The sequence below is a fragment of the Schistocerca americana genome, chromosome 3 (assembly GCF_021461395.2).
Source record: "Schistocerca americana isolate TAMUIC-IGC-003095 chromosome 3, iqSchAmer2.1, whole genome shotgun sequence".
Taxonomy (NCBI): Eukaryota; Metazoa; Arthropoda; class Insecta; order Orthoptera; family Acrididae; genus Schistocerca; species Schistocerca americana.
Genome location: NC_060121.1, coordinates 801928517 through 801947649, shown reverse-complemented (window position 1 = coordinate 801947649; position 19133 = coordinate 801928517). Strand labels below are relative to the sequence as shown.

The window sequence follows — 19133 nt, the reverse complement described above, 5'->3', positions numbered from 1 at the left end:
TCTGTCCGTGTCTGTAAAACACATTAACTCACTATCTGCGACTACGCTTTAGAGGATATTCAGTTTCACGAAAAGGTCCGCGACGGGCTGTTTCACATTCAGTTGCATGCCATCACAATCCATCACTTCTATTTACCCTATTACACGTGTATGATACCCAACTGAACGTCCTGTACGATCTGTAGCTCCCAAAGAGTTCGCCTTCGATCTTCATGGTGATCACTGCGGTGCGCCATTTTTCATTCAGTGCAAGTTAACTGTTTGCTGAATGTCGACTATGTCAATTTTGTGAAGTGTAATGCATATATTCCATAGAAGTTTTATCTGTACACCAGCCGGATGCTCATTTTCTGTCGCCTTCCGGATGCACATGGTGAGTCATTAGCAGCTAATATTTTTGCTGTCGTAATTGTTAACGCAACACTCTGAACTGAGAGTCACTAAAAATTTGACTTGCGACCTTACACTCAAGGGGTTCTTTGGTAGAAGGGTTCAGGGAAAATGAATTACTTCTGTAAGACTAATGGGACCAGCTAGACAGTGCTGCTGTAGTATTTTCAATCCTCATCATGTAGCAACTAACTTTGAGTGCACTATGTCAGCACAAGAGTGTTTGCACCTCTGCCCCTCCCCCCTCCCACACTCCAGTCTGCATGTGTTGTTGTCACCACTGAGAGAGCGGCTGTCTCACGGGTGTGTTCTGCTGTCTTCAGCAGGGAGTGGGATGCCGGCGTGGGCGGCGGTGGCGGTCGCGGCGCTCCTGCTCTGCCGCCTGCCGGCGGGCCAGCCCAGCGACGGCTACCACCTCACCACAGACACCGAGCGGCGCGAGAAGGCGCGCCAGGTGCTCGCCGAGGCGCCCCTCATTGACGGGTGAGTCCACCGCCTTACCTGCCACATTTACATTCAGGTGACAAAATTCACGGGGTACGTCTGACATTTAGTTGGACCTCCTTTTGCACGGCGTTGTGCAGCAACTTGATTTGGCATGAACTCAACAAGTAGTTGGGAGTCCCCTACAGAAACATCGATCACTCTTGCCTCTACAGCCGTTCAATTGTGATATTGTTTCCTGTGCGGAATTTTGTGCACGAACTGACCTCTTTAGCAGCTACGCTGGACTGTATGATGGGTGGTGTCAGTCACTTATTAGCCGTCGTCAGGGGTGAATCTGGAATATATTATGAAGAGGAGAAGATGGAAGTGTCAGAACAGGAGCCTCCCAGCTTTCCCAGCACGAGAAATAAGTGGCGAAGTGAGGTTAGTCTGCAGTTAAGAAACCGAAAACCTTAATTGCATTTGCTAACCAAGTATCATCCCGCACTACTGGCTACGACGTCTTTCGCAACGGAATCCTTGCATAAAAAGTTCTCGGTTTACTTGCCGCTTCAAATATGGATAAAATGCCGAGCTTTCGATGACTACCTCCGTCATCTTCGTCAGTGGTAAACTGAAACAGTGGTCAACGAAAGCTCGGGGTTTATCCAAATTTGGCACAACAAGTAAACCGAGAACTTTTTATGCATCTCCCGCTACTGTCTCAAATGTATCTGTCCCCCATCTAAACGCAGTTTCTGGGTCTGATTCTTGTCTAAAAAGCGTTAGAAACATTCTTTCCTGTAGAGTCTGTAACGACTCAAAGCTCTTGTAACTTCTGCAGACAGAGAGATAATTATCCGTATGTAGTTTATATAGAAACTTTGGATAAAAACATAGGCCGCCTGCATCCTATGGCATACTTCCTTATCTGAACTGAAAGATTCTACAGTTAATACACTCCTGGAAACGGAAAAAAGAACACATTGACACCGGTGTGTCAGACCCACCATACTTGCTCCGGACACTGCGAGAGGGCTGTACAAGCAATGATCACACGCACGGCACAGCGGACACACCAGGAACCGCGGTGTTGGCCGTCGAATGGCGCTAGCTGCGCAGCATTTGTGCACCGCCGCCGTCAGTGTCAGCCAGATTGCCGTGGCATACGGAGCTCCATCGCAGTCTTTAACACTGGTAGCATGCCGCGACAGCGTGGACGTGAACCGTATGTGCAGTTGACGGACTTTGAGCGAGGGCGTATAGTGGGCATGCGGGAGGCCGGGTGGACGTACCGCCGAATTGCTCAACACGTGGGGCGTGAGGTCTCCACAGTACATCGATGTTGTCGCCAGTGGTCGGCGGAAGGTGCACGTGCCCGTCGACCTGGGACCGCACCGCAGCGACGCACGGATGCACGCCAAGACCGTAGGATCCTACGCAGTGCCGTAGGGGACCGCACCGCCACTTCCCAGCAAATTAGGGACACTGTTGCTCCTGGGGTATCGGCGAGGACCATTCGCAACCGTCTCCATGAAGCTGGTCTACGGTCCCGCACACCGTTAGGCCGTCTTCCGCTCACGCCCCAACATCGTGCAGCCCGCCTCCAGTGGTGTCGCGACAGGCGTGAATGGAGGGACGAATGGAGACGTGTCGTCTTCAGCGATGAGAGTCGCTTCTGCCTTGGTGCCAATGATGGTCGTATGCGTGTTTGGCGCCGTGCAGGTGAGCGCCACAATCAGGACTGCGTACGTCCGAGGCACACAGGGCCAACTCCCGGCATCATGGTGTGGGGAGCGATCTCCTACACTGGCCGTACACCACTGGTGATCGTCGAGGGGACACTGAATAGTGCACGGTACATCCAAACCGTCATCGAACCCATCGTTCTACCATTCGTAGACCGGCAAGGGAACTTGCTGTTCCAACAGGACAATGCACGTCCGCATGTATCCCGTGCCACCCAACGTACTCTAGATGGTGTAAGTCAACTACCCTGGCCAGCAAGATCTCCGGATCTGTCCCCCATTGAGCATGTTTGGGACTGGATGAAGCGTAGTCTCACGCGGTCTGCACGTCCAGCACGAACGCTGGTCCAACTGAGGCGCCAGGTGGAAATGGCATGGCAAGCCGTTCCACAGGACTACATCCAGCATCTCTACGATCGTCTCCATGGGAGAATAGCAGCCTGCATTGCTGCGAAAGATGGATATACACTGTACTAGTGCCGACATTGTGCATGCTCTGTTGCCTGTGTCTATGTGCCTGTGGTTCTGTCAGTGTGATCATGTGATGTATCTGACCCCAGGAATGTGTCAATAAAGTTTCCCCTTCCTGGGACAATGAATTCACGGTGTTCTTATTTCAATTTCCAGGAGTGTATATCTTCTGTCAGAAAACCCAAATTTCGTAGTTAACATGAAGTAAAAAAAAATTTAAAGATTGTTTCTTTTGCAACTGCCTTTATCCCGCATTGTGCGCAGGGTCGGCAGGGTTAAGTACGGAAATGGCATGGTTAATTTTAAGGGGTGGCTGGATGCCCTTCCTGCCACCACCCCATACCCCCCAAGACGGAAAGAGTGTACCCCAGCTGTCTGCGTCTAGTGTAAATCGTTAAATATTGTGAATGTGTTTCAAATGTCGGCGAGTCGTGTAACTGAGGCGGGGCTTGGGGACCTGCCCGGTATTCACCTAGGAGGATGTGGAAAACCGCCTAAAAACCATATCCAGGCTGGCCAGCACACCGGCTGCCGCCATTAATGCGCTGGGCGGATTCGATCCGGGGCCGGCACGCATACCCGAGTCCAGGAAGCAGCGCTTTAGGGCTTTTTTTTTTTGGGTTCGGTCGTAGCGGACGTCAAATGACATCCGTTAAAGTTCGTTTGTTGATCCTTCCACTCAGTTTTTTTTATTACAGAGGCCAACCAGCTCCCTGACCGAACACGCTGAGGTACCGTGCCGGCTGGGCTCTCGGCTAACCTGGCTGGTCTATTAAAACTTACAGATATGGCAGCTTAGTTCCTACTTTCGTTGTTCACAGACAGGAAGTAATAAGAAACGTGGAGACAAATCTTGAAGAAACTGCGAAACATAAACTTTAGCGGCCGGAAATGCCACAATTAATAAAATTCTCCGGGCTGTTATGCCGTGGTAGAATGTATTTCACTTTAAAACCCGACGTTTCGTCCCCATCTGCGGAGGACACTCTCAAGGGGGATCGTAGAATTGTTCAACGTCCGATTCGCACCCTGGATCGAGCCAGTAGTCAGTAGCGAGCTGGAGTGTGAATCGGACATTCAACAAAGCTACGATCCCCCTTGAGAATTTCCTTCACAGATGAAGTCGAAACTTCGGGTTTTAAAGTGAGACCCATTCTACCACGGCATAATAGCCCGTAGCATTGTATTAATAGTAATCTTGAGGAAGCAGAAATTTTGGTAGTCGTTCAATCTATATTTCCTGTTTTACATATTGGAAGGTTTACTACGCAATATTTAATGGGTGGTAAAGAACAGATTATGAAACTGCGAACATGCTTGTTGACCTTCGATCCTCAAACTTTACCAGACGATGTGTCTGTCTATGGATTTAGATGTGCTGTAGATCCTTATGTGCCAACTGTCTGGCAGTACTTTAAATGCCTCCAATACGGGCATCTCAGAGGAGATGCAACAAATGAAATGGGCCTCATTCCGTGGAATCCTGAGCCGCACTTGTTGCTGTATGTGCTCTTTGTGGAGTCAACACCCATCCACGGATCGATCCTGTCCTGAGTATCATAGAAAGTGAACAGCTCACTCAGCAACTAGCTACGTTTAATGACACAGTCAGGGACGCGCTGAACGTTACTGTATCGCAACCTTCTCTTCCGTCACGGCGAGACTATAACTTTTCTACTGTGGGCTGGTAGTTCCTGTTCAAATAAACAACAGTGCACCAGATCACCAAAACAAAGAACTTTTCTCACCGGTGTCCACGACAAGCTTACATGGAAGCGCGTAGATGGGAGTGGTGCTAACTGTGCGGATGAACCTCTTCAGATAAACAGTGCTCACCGACCTCACCGGCGACAAGCGAAAGTAAGCGAACATCCCAAGGGACATGAGTCGTCTCAGTACCGAAACTTTCTATACCCCACGCAATATGAAATCACTCCTATAAGTCAGAATCCCTATGTATCTGGTGCTCACAGAGTAACAACTCCGCAAGTACCAAATCAACGACAGCTTCTGGCTCACAATGATCAAACCGATAAGATAATAAAGGTTATAGATATTGTCATTCAAAATAAGCGACGAAATAGCGGTATGAACGATAACGATAGAGGCTTCTCGTGACAGCTATCTTTGATTCTCCTCCAACCTAAATTAGGAAGCCTGTAAAAGTATTGCAGTGGAACGCAAGATCAGTTAACTCAAATAGAGGAAGCTCACAAAGAGAACTATTCGTAGGTCGGCCTGATATAGTCCTGTTGCGTGAAACATGGTTCAAGTCTGAGCAGACTGTTAACTTTAAAAATTATTTCATAATAAGGAAGGACTGCCATGATGGGAACAGCGTCATTGCTGTACAAGTAAAAGATGCTATGCCATAAAAAAATTTCCGCTCAATGCAGGAAACAATGAATTTGAATTCTATTCAAATACAAGCTGCTCACAAAACCTTTAGAGTAGCCGCTGTGTATAAAGCTCCTCACTACAAAGTCGCGGAAGATGACTTGAGGCTCCTATTAAGGCAGCTTCTGCCTCCATTTATAAAAGGTGATGACCAGAATTCTCGTCATGTTGCATCGGGAGGAGATATGACTGACAGGAACTGCAGGGCTTTAATGGATGGTATCAAAGACCACATCCTAGTGATAGTCAACGATGGAACTCCCACTACGATGTCAGCCTTCTTCCGTATATATAACGGTTTGCACTCCATGTTTTACTGAACTTTCTAACCGGCACGTTGAAACTGACTCAGTGGGGTCAGGTCATCTCCCAGCAGAATTCGTCATGAACCTAAATAGTGATAGCAAACAAATATTTTATGCTAGTAGTAAGCGGAAAATTGCAGAAGCCAACAGGGACAAATGTAAGGACACAATTAGAAGGAACTTCGAAACTATAAGCAACATGCAGGAGAAATAAGCATACCAAATTTTAATAAATGCTATAGAAATCGCCAAGGATGTCATCATTACTAAGAAAAATGGGACTGGAGTAGTGGCTTGAGTAACTTAGTGCCCAGGCCTCAATAAGGATTTAGGAAAGCCAAAGGGACTATGGACAACTATATTCGCTTGCTATGGACATAATCACAGCCTTTCATACGAGATAAACGGTATTCGTCGCTTTCTTTGAGATTAAGGGAGCTCATGATCACGTGCAGATACCGATTCTCTTGAACAGGTTGCCGGATCTTGGTATTCGTTCGAGGGTGAAAACGGCGTCAGTGGTGTGGTCGCTCAAGGAACGATCTATATCAGGTTTAAAGGAAACATGCTCTGACCGTTTCTTGTCTCTCAGGGCCTGCCCCAGCGTGCAATTTCAAATTCGTTCTTGCATATGTTTGCTTATGATTTAGAGTGGATACTCAATCACCCGATAAAAATTTTACAATATGCAGGCATGTTTGTGTTTATTCAGTTGTAGACTCATATATTCAGGCTATAACGGAATTACTAACCGCTACAGAAGACGTTGATGAATGGCTCTCTACCATTCGGCAAGAGATTTCGGCTGAAAAATAGGTGATAGTATCATTTTATAAATCGAACACTGCACTCACTGCCGATCACGCCTCATGCGGAAAGTATACTTTCTAGATAAAATACCTTGCTCGATTCTTCGTACGATATTTGACTGTCGGCTCAGCTGTGCGCCTCACATACAGTCAGTTGCTGATAGATGCGAGAAAGGAATAAATGTAACTTCCTGGCAGATTAAAACTGTGTACCGGACCGCGACTCGAACTCGAGACCTCTGTCTTTTGCTGGCAAGTGCTCTACCAACAGAGCTACCCAAGCACGATTCACAACCTGTCCTAAGAGCTTCAATTCTGTCAGTACCTCGTCTCCTACCTTCCACACTTAAGAGGAGCTCTTCTGCGAAATTTGCAGAATTAAAACTCATGGAATAAAGGATTTTGCAAAGAGAGGAGATGCACGACCTGAGTGGCCAAATCAGTACATCTTCCAACCATTCACGAACAATTGTGGCCTGGTGACATGGCACACTGTCATCTACAAAAACTTCATCGTTTCTTGCTGCAATTGGTCTCCAAGTTGACGAACATAGCCAATTCTAGTCAATGGTCGATTTAGTTGGACAAGAGGACCCAGTGCATTCCCTGTAAACACAGCCCACACCATTATGGAGCCACCACCAACTTGCACAGTGCCTTGCACGCAAAACTTGAGTACAAGACTTCATTGAGTCCGCACCACACTCTGACCCTACCATCAGCACTTACTAACTGAAATTCGGATTCACCTGACGAGGCCATTATTTCCCATTCGTCTGGGATCCCAACTGATATGGACACGAGCCTGGGAGAGGCACTGCAGGCGATGTCGTGCTGTTACCAAACGCATTCGCGTCCGTCGTCTGCTGCCCATTAACGCAAAATTTCTCTCCGGATACGTTCGTCGTATTTCCGACCCTGGTTTCTGCTGCTACCTCACAAGGTGTTACTTGCCTGTTGGCACTGAAAACTCTACGGAATTGGCGCTGCTATCGGCTATTAAGTGAAGGGCATAGCTCTCAAAGCTAAAATTTCGTAACCTCGGCACACCCTTGGCACTTGATCTCGGAATACTGGCTTCCTTAAAGATTTCCGAAATGAAACATTCCATGCGTCTATTACTCCGCGTTCAGAACCTGTTAATTCCCGATGTGAGGCAATAATAACGTTGGCAATCTTTTCACGTGAATCACTTGAATAAAAACGACTGCTCCTCACTGCACTGCGTTTTTGTACCTTATTTACGCATTACTATCGCCCTGCTCAAATGTGTACATCGCTATTCCATAACTTTCGCCACCTCAGTATGCCTACCCGGTTGCTTTCCCTCCTGCTCTGCTGCCTCCTTTAGTTATACTTCTTTCGGTGGGTCTAATGTTGCCACATCTAAAGTAATAGTATTAAAACTGGCAGAAATTCCTAACAAGCCATAATATGTTAGGATAATATCGTACAAAAATTTACAAATTAGTAGAGTCGCACATCGCGCTGGTTTCTCAGCCTATCTACTGCGTGTCTCTCACTTCTTCTCGTACGTACCACGGACTTGCCTGTGTCGCCCCCTGAGCAGAAGACAACAGTACATGGCCTGCTGTCTGTTGCGTGGTGCGCAGCAAACTGAAGAGGGAATAGAGCTTGTGGTTGCGGAATCGGCATTTCTCGGAAGAACGCGTCAGCCGGTGTACTGCACGCCTAACAATTAAATTCTCTAAAATCTTAAAGACTGTCCGTAAACTTGGAGAAGTTGTTAGTATCAGCCAACCAGTTGCAAGTAAAGGTTTTGTTGGAACACTCGATCTCGGCTTCAACAGTTTAAAATAGTTTTCTCCAGAACATATAGTGCACCGCAACAACTCGCTCCGCCCTCCCCCTACTGCTGAGGACATAATCCGTTTCACCATCATTGTGCTCCAAAACATCCAATCCTTCCAGCGCTCACACACTCTTTCCCAAATCGCCCTCGCTGCCCGTTCCATCTTCCATCTTACCACCTGTGCCACATACTCCCACAACCAGGCCCACTTCACCTTCACCCCCCTCACCACCCTCGTCTAACTCTCCCCTCCCATGGTGCACGAACCCCTACCGTCTCCTGTACCACAACATTCGCTCCCTGCCCACCCACAAACTCCTCTTCCTCCACACCCTCCGTCAGCACTGCGTGGATGCCTTCGTCCTAAATGAAACCTTCCTTCAACCCAGTATTTCCATCTCCACGGCTCCTTACACCCTACACCGCACCGATAACCCATACCCTCTGGCGCGTGTCGGAGTTGCTATAGGCCAGGGCAAGCACCTCCCTGTCTGACCCCAACCTCTCCTTCTGCCGAGCATCTCACCCTCAGCCTCTTCTTCCCCACCCTTACCATAACCTTTGCCACCATTTATGTCCGCCCTCGCACACCCATCCCGTACGATTTCCTGGCCCACATTGACCGCACCTTCTGCACCTACATGATTGCCGCCGACCTCAGTATCCACGGCCGTGATCCTGCCGACCTGCAGCAGTGGAATCAGTTTCTCACTACTCTCCAGGGAGACTTGGTTTCCCTGCCTCAGCACACCCGACCCGAAACAAACACCACTCCTGATGTGGTCCTTGCCTCTCCCAACCTCCTTGGGCGCATCACCGCAGAAGTCCTTGAACTCATTGCCTGTGACCATGCTCCTATTCTCCTCACTAATCGTCGCCATCCCTGCAACGCGCCTTGCCCTGATGTCCCTCCTAAACTCGTCCTTGATTACTCCCATTCCAACTGGGATGCCTACCGGGACTCCATTTACACCCAGGTTGACGGCCACGCCTGTACCCTCCAATCTCTTGATGACATCTCTCGCACTGCTGCCTTCCTGAACCAGACCTTGTCTGGCGCCGTCGCCACCCATATCCCCACCAAAGCCATCCACCCTCACCGCCCCGCCCTGCCTCCACAGGCCGTCCTTCTCCTTCGGGAGTCCCGCCGTCTCTACCGCTCTTTTCTCTGCACTCGTGACCAGGATACACTTACCCGCCACTGGCAATTACAACGACACATCCGCAACCTGCTTACTGTGAAGAAACGCCGTGTCTGGCGCCAGACATGTACACAACTCAACACCATGCTCCCCATAAACTCTTCCAAGTATTGGTCTGCTTTCCACCGCCTTACTGGGAACTGCCTCGCCCCCCAGTACCCTATCCTCCTTAATGACCGTCCCTTTCCTGACAACCTCAGTAAGGCCAACCACTTTGCCTCTCACCTCTCCAATGTTTTTTCCATCCCAGATGACGCCACTTTCATTATTCCCTCTTCCCTGACGTCATGGACCGTACAAATACCTCTGTTCCTCCCCATGCTCCTAGCTTCCAGTACTTGGGCCACACACCACCATCTGAACTAAACACTCCCATCACTACACAGGATTTCAGCCTCACACTCCGCACTAAACGCAACACTGTTCCCGGCCACGACTGCGTTACCTACTCCACCCTCAAACACTGCCCTCCCTCCTTCCTTCCAATCCTTGCCACCATCCACAATATCATCCTTGCCACTGGCTTCTATCCCGACCTGTGGAAAACCTCCCGTATCCTGATGTTGTCTAAACCCAACAAGCCTCCATCTCATGCCTCTTCCTATCGTCCTATCTGTCTCACATCGATGTTCAGCAAGCTCTTGGAATCCATCCTTTCCTGGCGCATCCATCACCACCTCCGCCAAAACCACCGCCTCCCAAACACCCAATGTGGCTTTCGACCTTCCTTCTCTGCTGATGACCAACTGCTCCGCCTCACTCATCTCCTCTCCCTCCAGCTTAACTCCTGTCGCTCTGCCATTTTTGTCTCCCTTGACCTCGAAAAGGCCTACGACCGTTTCTGGCATCCCGGTCTCCTGTTTAAACTCCAAACCTACACCCTTCCTATCAACTACATCTGTCTGGTGGCCTCCTTCCTCTCCCACCGCCCCTCCTATGTTACCATCCATAATGCCAATTCCCACACCTTCTACCCCTCTGCAGATGTGCCCCAGGGCTCTGTCCTCTCCCCTCTCCTCTACCTCCAGTACAGGGCAGATATGCCCCAACCCTCCCCCCCTCTTGCAATATGCTGATGACACCGCATTCCTCGCCATCGCTCCTACCCTCCAACGGTCCCAATGCCTTCTCCAGAATCACCTTGACCTTTTTGCTGCATGGTGTAACAAGTGGCTCCTGAAACTCAACCATTCCAAGACCCAGGCAATCATCATAGGTCCTACCACTCACTCCTTCTGGCTCCTGGATATCTCCCTTACTGTCTGCGCCCATCCTGTCCGCCTCACCCCCACCCTCACCTAACTTGGCCTCACCATTGACCGTCCCCTCACCTGGATCCCTCATCCCCGCTCCATCCAATCCAAAGCCCACAACCACCTCCGACTCCTCAAACTCCTCTCTGGCTGGGCATGGGGGTTGCACCACTCTACCATCCTCCACACCACCAAATCCTCAATCTGTCCCATCCTCTGTTATGCCCGTCCTGCCTGGATATCTGCCCCCCCCCCCCCCCCCAAATTCAATAAGTCCCTCCAGACCCTTGAGTGTCATGCACTCCGCCTCAAATTCCGTATACGCCTCCTGTCCCCCACACGGATCCTCTATGATGTCATTCCTTTCCCCCATCTGCTCCTATTCCTCGAACATATCCGCATCCTCTACACCTCCCGCCGTCTTGAACCCCCTCACCCCCTGGTTGCTCCTCTCCTCTCCCATCCCTGCCCCCTGCCACGTCTTCACCGTTGTGTCCCCCCTACCCTCCATCTCTACACCCTACATCTCCTTTCCCAAGGTGGCTTCCATCAACTCCCCCTCCTGGATGATACTCTCTCTCCCTCCATCTATCCCTCCTGTCAACTCTGATCCTCACTCCCCCTCCTTTCCTCTGTCCTTTCCCTGGGCTCCCTCTTCCCCCATTCCGTCCTGTTTTCTCCCCACTAAACCTCTCCCTACCTCCCTTGTCCCCCCCCCCCCCGAGTCCTATTGTATTCCCCTTCTCTGCCTATCCCACTCCCTGTCGCGTCTGCCCAGCGCCCCCCACCCCTCTTATGGGTCCTCATCCTCGATCAGCTCCTTTCCCGACTCCCCCCCTTTTTTATTTTCCCATCATCTGTCCAGTTCCCCCCACCTGCTCTCGGCTGTGGTATGTCACATTTACCAACTTTTTAGTGCAGTGTTCCAGTGAATGTTCAGTGTTGTTCGTCTTTCTCGTGTTGCGAACAGAAACCATGCTGTCGCTGGGTGTGAATTTTATGTCTATTGCGAACAGAAACCAGGCTGTCGGCGTGTTTTTTTTTTAAATTGTCTATCTATTGTTTTAACTGTCTGCTTTGTATGTATTTTCTCAGCGTCATCATCCCTCTGTTCTTTGTTTTAAGTTCCACGATTTCTTTTCGCCATGTTACTCTTTAAGTCTCCGATTTTATCACCTGTTTTTATTATTTATTCTCTTCATCTTTCTAACAAAGTCTGTAGGCTGAAGAGCGGCATACTAAGCTGCTGCCAGCCCGCCCCCTTCGGGGGGAATTGAAATTCAATAAAGGAAAAAAAAAGAACCTATAGTGGATCCTGTTACATCACACGCTCATTAAGTACACCAAATAAAACGAAACGACTGTTGTCAAATGGAGCATTTATTCTGCAAAAACATGGCTTGTATTTATAGGTGTTCTTAAAACGAATGCCTTATTTGAGAAGAGCCGTCTGGCTTTCGTCTACATTCTTACTGTAGAGTTTGAAATCCTGAATTGTTAGATACTATAATAACAATAATATTAATAATAATAATGAGTTTTAATGGTACCGATCTCTCTATTTTATCATGATTTATTTTAAGGTACATTTCACTGACTGCACGTGTTGTTCAACAAGTTCCCTATTTCACAGTAAGGAGAGAGAAAGTCGGTGGCCCCTAGGTAGCCGGCCGGTGTGGCCGTGCGGTTAAAGGCGATTCAGTCTGGAACCGCGTGACCGCTACGGTCGCAGGTTCGAATCCTGCCTCGGGCATGGATGTGTGTGATGTCGTTAGGTTAGTTAGGTTTAAGTAGTTCTAAGTTCTAGGGGACTTATGACCACAGATGTTGAGTCCCATGGTGCTCAGAGCCATTTGAACCATTTGAAGCCCCTAGGTAGAACATACGCAATGGATCGTTTAGCTCTAGAATACTGCAAAGAAACCACAGATGCGGTTTTCTTCACTGATTTAACAGGGCTGTGGTTTTCTTGCTATTGGCCTCAGAAGCGATACGCACACTAAATTACGATACATATCACCAGGAAACAGGCGAATATTGTATATGACGTTCTCCCTCTCAGATTATGTTAGCCCTGTGACGTAAGGTCATGCATCTGACCACGGGAAAAATTATCATCAGTCAAGACCATTCAGTTAAGGATACTGAAAAGTACGATATTGACATGGTAATTAATATAAAATAATACTATAGTGAAGTAATGCCAATGACAGCTTAGGGGTAACATGTTATTTTCTGAGCGCTAAAAAAAAAGAATAAAAAAGGTTGTTACAATCACGAAAGTAAATTACTTCTAAAAGGCAACTATTACCTTCACTATTTGTTAACGTTATAACACTGATTGCATAGTATATCAATAATGCCCTTCTTTTCAAATAATGGCATAACGTGTGACGTCATGTGCTGCACGTTACTGATTGTGAAACGAATGTACGAATAACATATTTCTCCCATAGTCCACCCAATACACATACTATTTATACTATACATCCATAAAAGTAAACTGAAACATAATGATTGAATATCTTATAACAATATGTTCTCTAAGTTGTAGGCCGTTCCTGCAATAGAACAGTAATTGTTTCATTATTCACTTGGCAACAACTAAAATAAAGCACAGCACAATGGTATATAATGCCTATTAGATTCCTTTAAACCTACATTGTATTAGAATCAATTTTATTTCAATTGCTACGACTGGAGACAGTGGTCAAATTCGAAGCTTATGCAGCTTAAAGAGTTCCAATTTGTGTCAGAGTTCAGCAATAAAGTGATGTGCAACCAGTAAACCTAAGACAAGCATACATTTTCATTCGCTTGATTATAATGGGAGCACAGGGTTTGGGTGGAGCAAGGTTAGGGAGAGGAGTGGTGTAGCCGAAGCATCTTTAGGAAAATGTGTTAGCACTCAACGTCATTAGCTAGCTTGTATACAGAACCAGCCATTCCCTGAGAACTGCTTCAACGTTATAAAGAAAAGACTATGCTGGAATTAAGCAGCAGCAATTGTCTCACTGACTCATTAGTTCGTGGTTCAATAAAACATCTATAAAAACTAAATATCATTTATTTTTCGTCTTTTTGAAATGAAAGTGTTGAAAGGAAATTCTTTTTTATTTTGTTACGCACTGTTGTTGAATATACTGTAGGGAAAGGAGGAATGTATTAGACAATATATGATTGCACTCAAGGGTAATGATCTCAGAAAGGTTGGGAACCACTGGAGTATTGTAAGCCGGATAAGAATGGATGAGACTCAGAAAGTAAGAACCACTTTTATGGCCGCGTTTCAGTACCAACAATTGTAAAGTAAAACATTACATGTCTATTAGGAAAGGAGGTATGTTATCTGACTGATATCAGTTTTCCATAAAGTCTACCCCGTTAAAGAGTGGAAGCAATAAGTATTTACGAATGTGGAAGAAGAACGCAGTCCCTTATTACATGTTTGCAAATAAACGTGTAAACAAAATCATTAATAGCACAACAAAATGAATGGCAGGCAAAAAAAAAAAAAAAAAAAAAAAACAAAGTTAGTAAGGTAGCCTCTATTTGCAGATAAGAGCACATTTAATTTTATTTCCTGTTTTGGTATTTAACATACGTGAAGCGAATGTATCAGTGCTGCAGCAGCGTGCAAAAAGTAACAGTTATTAGCAAATATTTAGTAACAAAAGTTGGATTTTTGCCACGCAGACGTTAGGAGGAGTCTACGGGTCATAAATACTCGTACCATCTTTCAGTCATTTTACAATGTCAGGAAACGTTGATATTAATAAATGAACGAATAACTTTGTCTTAACCTAAAATGCACGATCTTCTACGAACTATAATGACTGAATGCTCAGGTTACAGACCGTACGGTATAGTCGGCAGTCGTCGATAGGATGCCTTTCTATCTATTCATGCGGCAGACCATGCCCTCGTACCTTTGATAGCCTATATTCAGTGTGAACAAGTTCATTTTACAGTGTTTCTTAAATAAACACACCGTAATGGTATCCCGTGTAAAAATAATTGTACCCCCCAAAACAAAAGACTCGTTCCCGCTTTATTATGAAAAACATAGACAGTAGGATCGCACTTTCAGAATCTGACGGCGCTGCTACGGCTTTGCAAGGCGACAAAAAACTACGAGAGCTTCTCCACGTAACAGGCAGGAAGAATTCCATCACGGCGGCTCACGAAGTCAGTTCAAGGACAGACTGGCTCAATTATAGCAAAACTCGGAGGGGTAAGCGGAGCCAGTTATACAATACAACGGATAGGCAAAATATTGTGAATACCAGTACTTAGTTGGAAATGGTTTATTAATAAATGGTTGGACCCCCATTTACCCGTAATATAGCTGCAGTTCTTCTTGGAATACCGGCATATAATGATTGTATAGTCACCACTGGAATGTTACGTCGCTCTTCGATCAGAACCTCTTCCAATATCTGTACTGACGAGGGAGGCGGAAATCTGCTCCGGAGATTGCACTCCAATACCAACCACAAGGGCTCAATAATGTTCAAGTCTGAGGACTGTGCTGGCTAGGGAAGACGCTGCGGTTCAGTTGTATTCTCCTTGTATCACGATTGTACTGTCCTGGCTCTGAGAATTGGTGCATTCTGAAATATGGCAACATTGTTGAGGAACAACATTTGAATCATGCGGTGCACCTAATCACCTAATATGTTCCACATAATCGTTGGCTGGTGAGAGTAGTGAGGGGACCAGAAGAACACCATTATGTGGCTGCCTACACCATAACACTTCCACCTCTATGCTTAACCGCTGAAACCAAGCAGTCAGGATTGTAGGCTTCTTTTGGCGTTCTGCAGACGGAAACCCGACTCGATGTTGGAAATAATGAAAACGTTGACTCGACGAACCTTATGACTTGTTTCCACTGATCAGCTGTCCAGGATTTATGCTCCTGATACCATGTTCTACGCTTCTTTGTGTTGGTTGTCGCCACTAATAATTTCGGTATAGCAGCTCATCCATGAACATTCCCTTTATGGTCCAAATGGCTCTAATCACTAGGGGACTTAACATCTGAAGTCATCAGTCCGCTAGTCTTAAAACTACTTAAACCTAACTAACCTAAGGACATCACACACATCCATGCCCGCGGCTGGATTCGAGCTTGCGACCTTAGCAGCATTGCTGTTCCGGAATGAAGCGCCTAGAACCGCTTGACCACAGCGGCCGGCCTTCTCTTTATGGATTTCTCGGCGGACAGTGTCGATATATACGAGGTCTCGGAGATGGATATTGGGCTCTTTAGTCACTTTAGCCGCCCTAGTTGCGTGTGTTTTGAAACAATTCGTGTTAGCGTACGACGATCTCCATCATTTAGTTTTGATTTGCGCCCACCCTTACGTTTACACGAGGATGTCTTTCCATGACTGTTGAAACAATTGCTTTTGAAACATTCACTAAGTTTGCTGTCTTGGTTACTGATGCTCCAGCTAATCCGGGCCCCACAATCTGCCCTCTTTGGATCTCTGTTAGGTCTTTCAACGAACATCGATCTAGGCCTGTCAATGAAAATACGTTCACTACTCGTAAACAGTCTGCACTGATGCCTAGTTCATATTATACACGCACAGTCCACTGCGACACGTGCATTACTTGCGTTGTTGACCCTTTAACACAACCATCCCATTGCTACCTCTGTTCACATTTTTTGCGTATCACCTGTAAGCCCCTTGTACCACTACCTACGAACTCACCGGCTAAACTGATATTTCTGGGGGTTTAGTTCGAGTGTGGGGTTCTTGGAAGCAGAATATTGGCTGCATTTCTCAATTCGACCGCGAGGCTCGATAACTGATACACAGTCTCTTTTTTCCATTAGAAAGTTGGACGTTTGTGTGAGAAATTACCCCTGTGCAGAATGTCGTTGTTTCTGACTGAAGGGAGGCTTTAGAGATTTGTAGGACTGTGCTTTTAATGACTGTCACTCGTTTATCCACAATGCATATGATCCTACAGGGCCAGAATTGAAACGCAGTAATTTCCGGAGAAAACATGCACGTGTCACATATAAGCGTTCCATATGTGTCCAAAAATCAAAGCAAAGAGGAGATACAGTGGGTAGTGTAAATGAAACTTTATTGGTCTGGCATAAGTTTCTGTTCATATTGACTTTTCTAAGTGTTTTAGAGACCTTGGTAAATAATACGAGGGAAGGGGCACAGAGGCAAGCAAGTTAAAATTTCTCTCTACTGTGGCTGCAGTACTCGACGCGGTAGTTTTCTGTGGTAGACGGTGCTGGACGAATTCCATCAGCAGCAGCGGCCCAGTCCCGTTCACCGCTTACCATTTATCATCTGGCACGGTTCTCTTTTCAGCTGCCAGCCACGGCTGCCAGGATTCGTTTGGGTGGCCCATACCCCCTGTTACAAACAGTAGCGCTTTCCCACAGGAACTCATTATCCGACGTACGAGGTTTGTGGGCGACCGACTAAATTTACTGCGAGTTTGCGCCAACCGTTCCCTCCCGAACTAATTTAGCCGATACAGCACTTACACACCACGTGCGCCGTGTGCACTGCGTTTTCACTGGGGGCACTCCCTTTACTCACCCAAGTGGGCTGTATACCGCGCCATTTTCACGTACGTACATGCTAAGAGCGCTGCTCGCATTAGGGACGCAACACAGAATTTATCCAACGCACCGGCCATTACCTCCAAGCGCTAGAGTCTCCTAACGCTTTTAAGCGTGGAAGGAGAGCAACCTACACTTCTATATTACGTAAGTCTAGTAGCGACCACTATTAAAGTCCGTAGTTCTTTGTTACAGAATATGGCTTGTACTGGATCAAGATGGTACGAAGAAAATGTAGACATTTACAGCTAGTTACGTTACTAAATGAGACTTAGCGGAAAAAGTTGTAACACTAACGACGTCGAGGAATTACTGTCTATTGGCGCTGCAAAAAATTTATTCTCTCTTACATGTTCGTTGGTGCAGCTTACAACATAAAGACGAGACACAATTAAATAACAGTATTACTTGTAACGTCGCGTTAATAATGTTTGATTGTTTGTATCTAAAAGTGGAAGAAGCAGCAATCATCAATGGCACGAAGATGCAGAAGCAATGGGATTCACTGCGTTAAGGACAGATAATGTGAATGCACAGGACGTGTGTCCTTCAACTGAAAAAGTGTCGTGGTGATATCACTATTGGCGAAAGACTTCGAATTAGTTCTCGATTAGCATCTCCGGGAAGGGGCTACCAAGAGGGAAGTGACCATAAGGAAAATTCTGCTACTTTAGGAGCAAAATGATGACAAAGATGGCAGTCCTGTCGAAAAGAAGACTATTAGTACCAAACATGACCCTATATTTTAGGAAGAAATTTCTGAAAATGTCAGTTTGTAGCTCAGCACTTATGGAAGAGAAAATTAGTTGACTCGTAAGACATGAGGAGATTCTCCACAGAATCGGTGAGCAAGGATGTGGAATATAGTGACAAGAAGAAAGGTCAGCATGACTGGAGATGTGTGACGATATCAGAGAATGAGTTAGGTGGTACTAGAGGGAACTGAAGAAGATAAAATCAGTAATGGAAGACAGAGAATGGAATACAAGAAACAAATAATTTGGGACGCAGAGTACATATGCTACTCTGAGATGAAGAGGTTGTCACAACAGAAGAAATTGTGGCAGCCCGCATCAAACCAAAATATTAAAAAACTGTATCGTTGACTACTGCAATTCAATGATCATCAATTCAACTTATTTTGATTTAAATTATGGCCGAATAAACCAGCTGTGAAACCAAATTGTCGATATTCAGGTAATGCGGAACTGAATGTAAAATAAATTTCTTACCGAACACATTGAACTATTAGAAATTAACAAGACGCGTTCCATAGTTACGAGTATCTTCTGCTGATTGAGATGACAACTGATAAAAACAAAAAATTTAATTTAATTTGAGGCCAGTACGAATATTCACGTATCCAAACGGATGTTTAGTGTTACTTTCTATGTCGCTAAATACACATCCTGATGGATATGCATATTGAAACGCCGTTTCCGGGACGCGGAGGTGCATCACTCCCGGACTGATTCCACCTGATTGTCGGTGCGCTGGCCAGCCTGCATGTTATTAGGCGGTTTCCACATCCCACTAGGTGAAGACCGGGATTTCCCCAAGTCCCACCCCAATTACACGATTCGCAAATATTCAGAAAATTTTCACCAACTTTCACGTAAATAGCACTACAGGCAGACATTTGAGGTACACATATTCCGTCCCAGAAGGTAACGGGTTGGCGGCAGTAGGAGCATCTGTCCACCCTATCAGTTAACGAT

The 19133-nt window shown here is 46.5% G+C and overlaps 1 protein-coding gene across 1 annotated transcript in view; it reads left to right on the top strand.

Moving 5' to 3' along the window:
- The first annotated feature begins 724 nt into the window (after positions 1 to 724).
- The window catches only part of LOC124606410 (dipeptidase 1-like), a 347567-nt gene continuing 329158 nt past the window's right edge, over positions 725 to 19133 (top strand). The window contains exon 1 of the mRNA XM_047138391.1: positions 725 to 873. Within this exon, the coding sequence (XP_046994347.1) occupies positions 725 to 873 (149 nt within the window). The remainder of the gene's footprint in view (positions 874 to 19133) is intronic.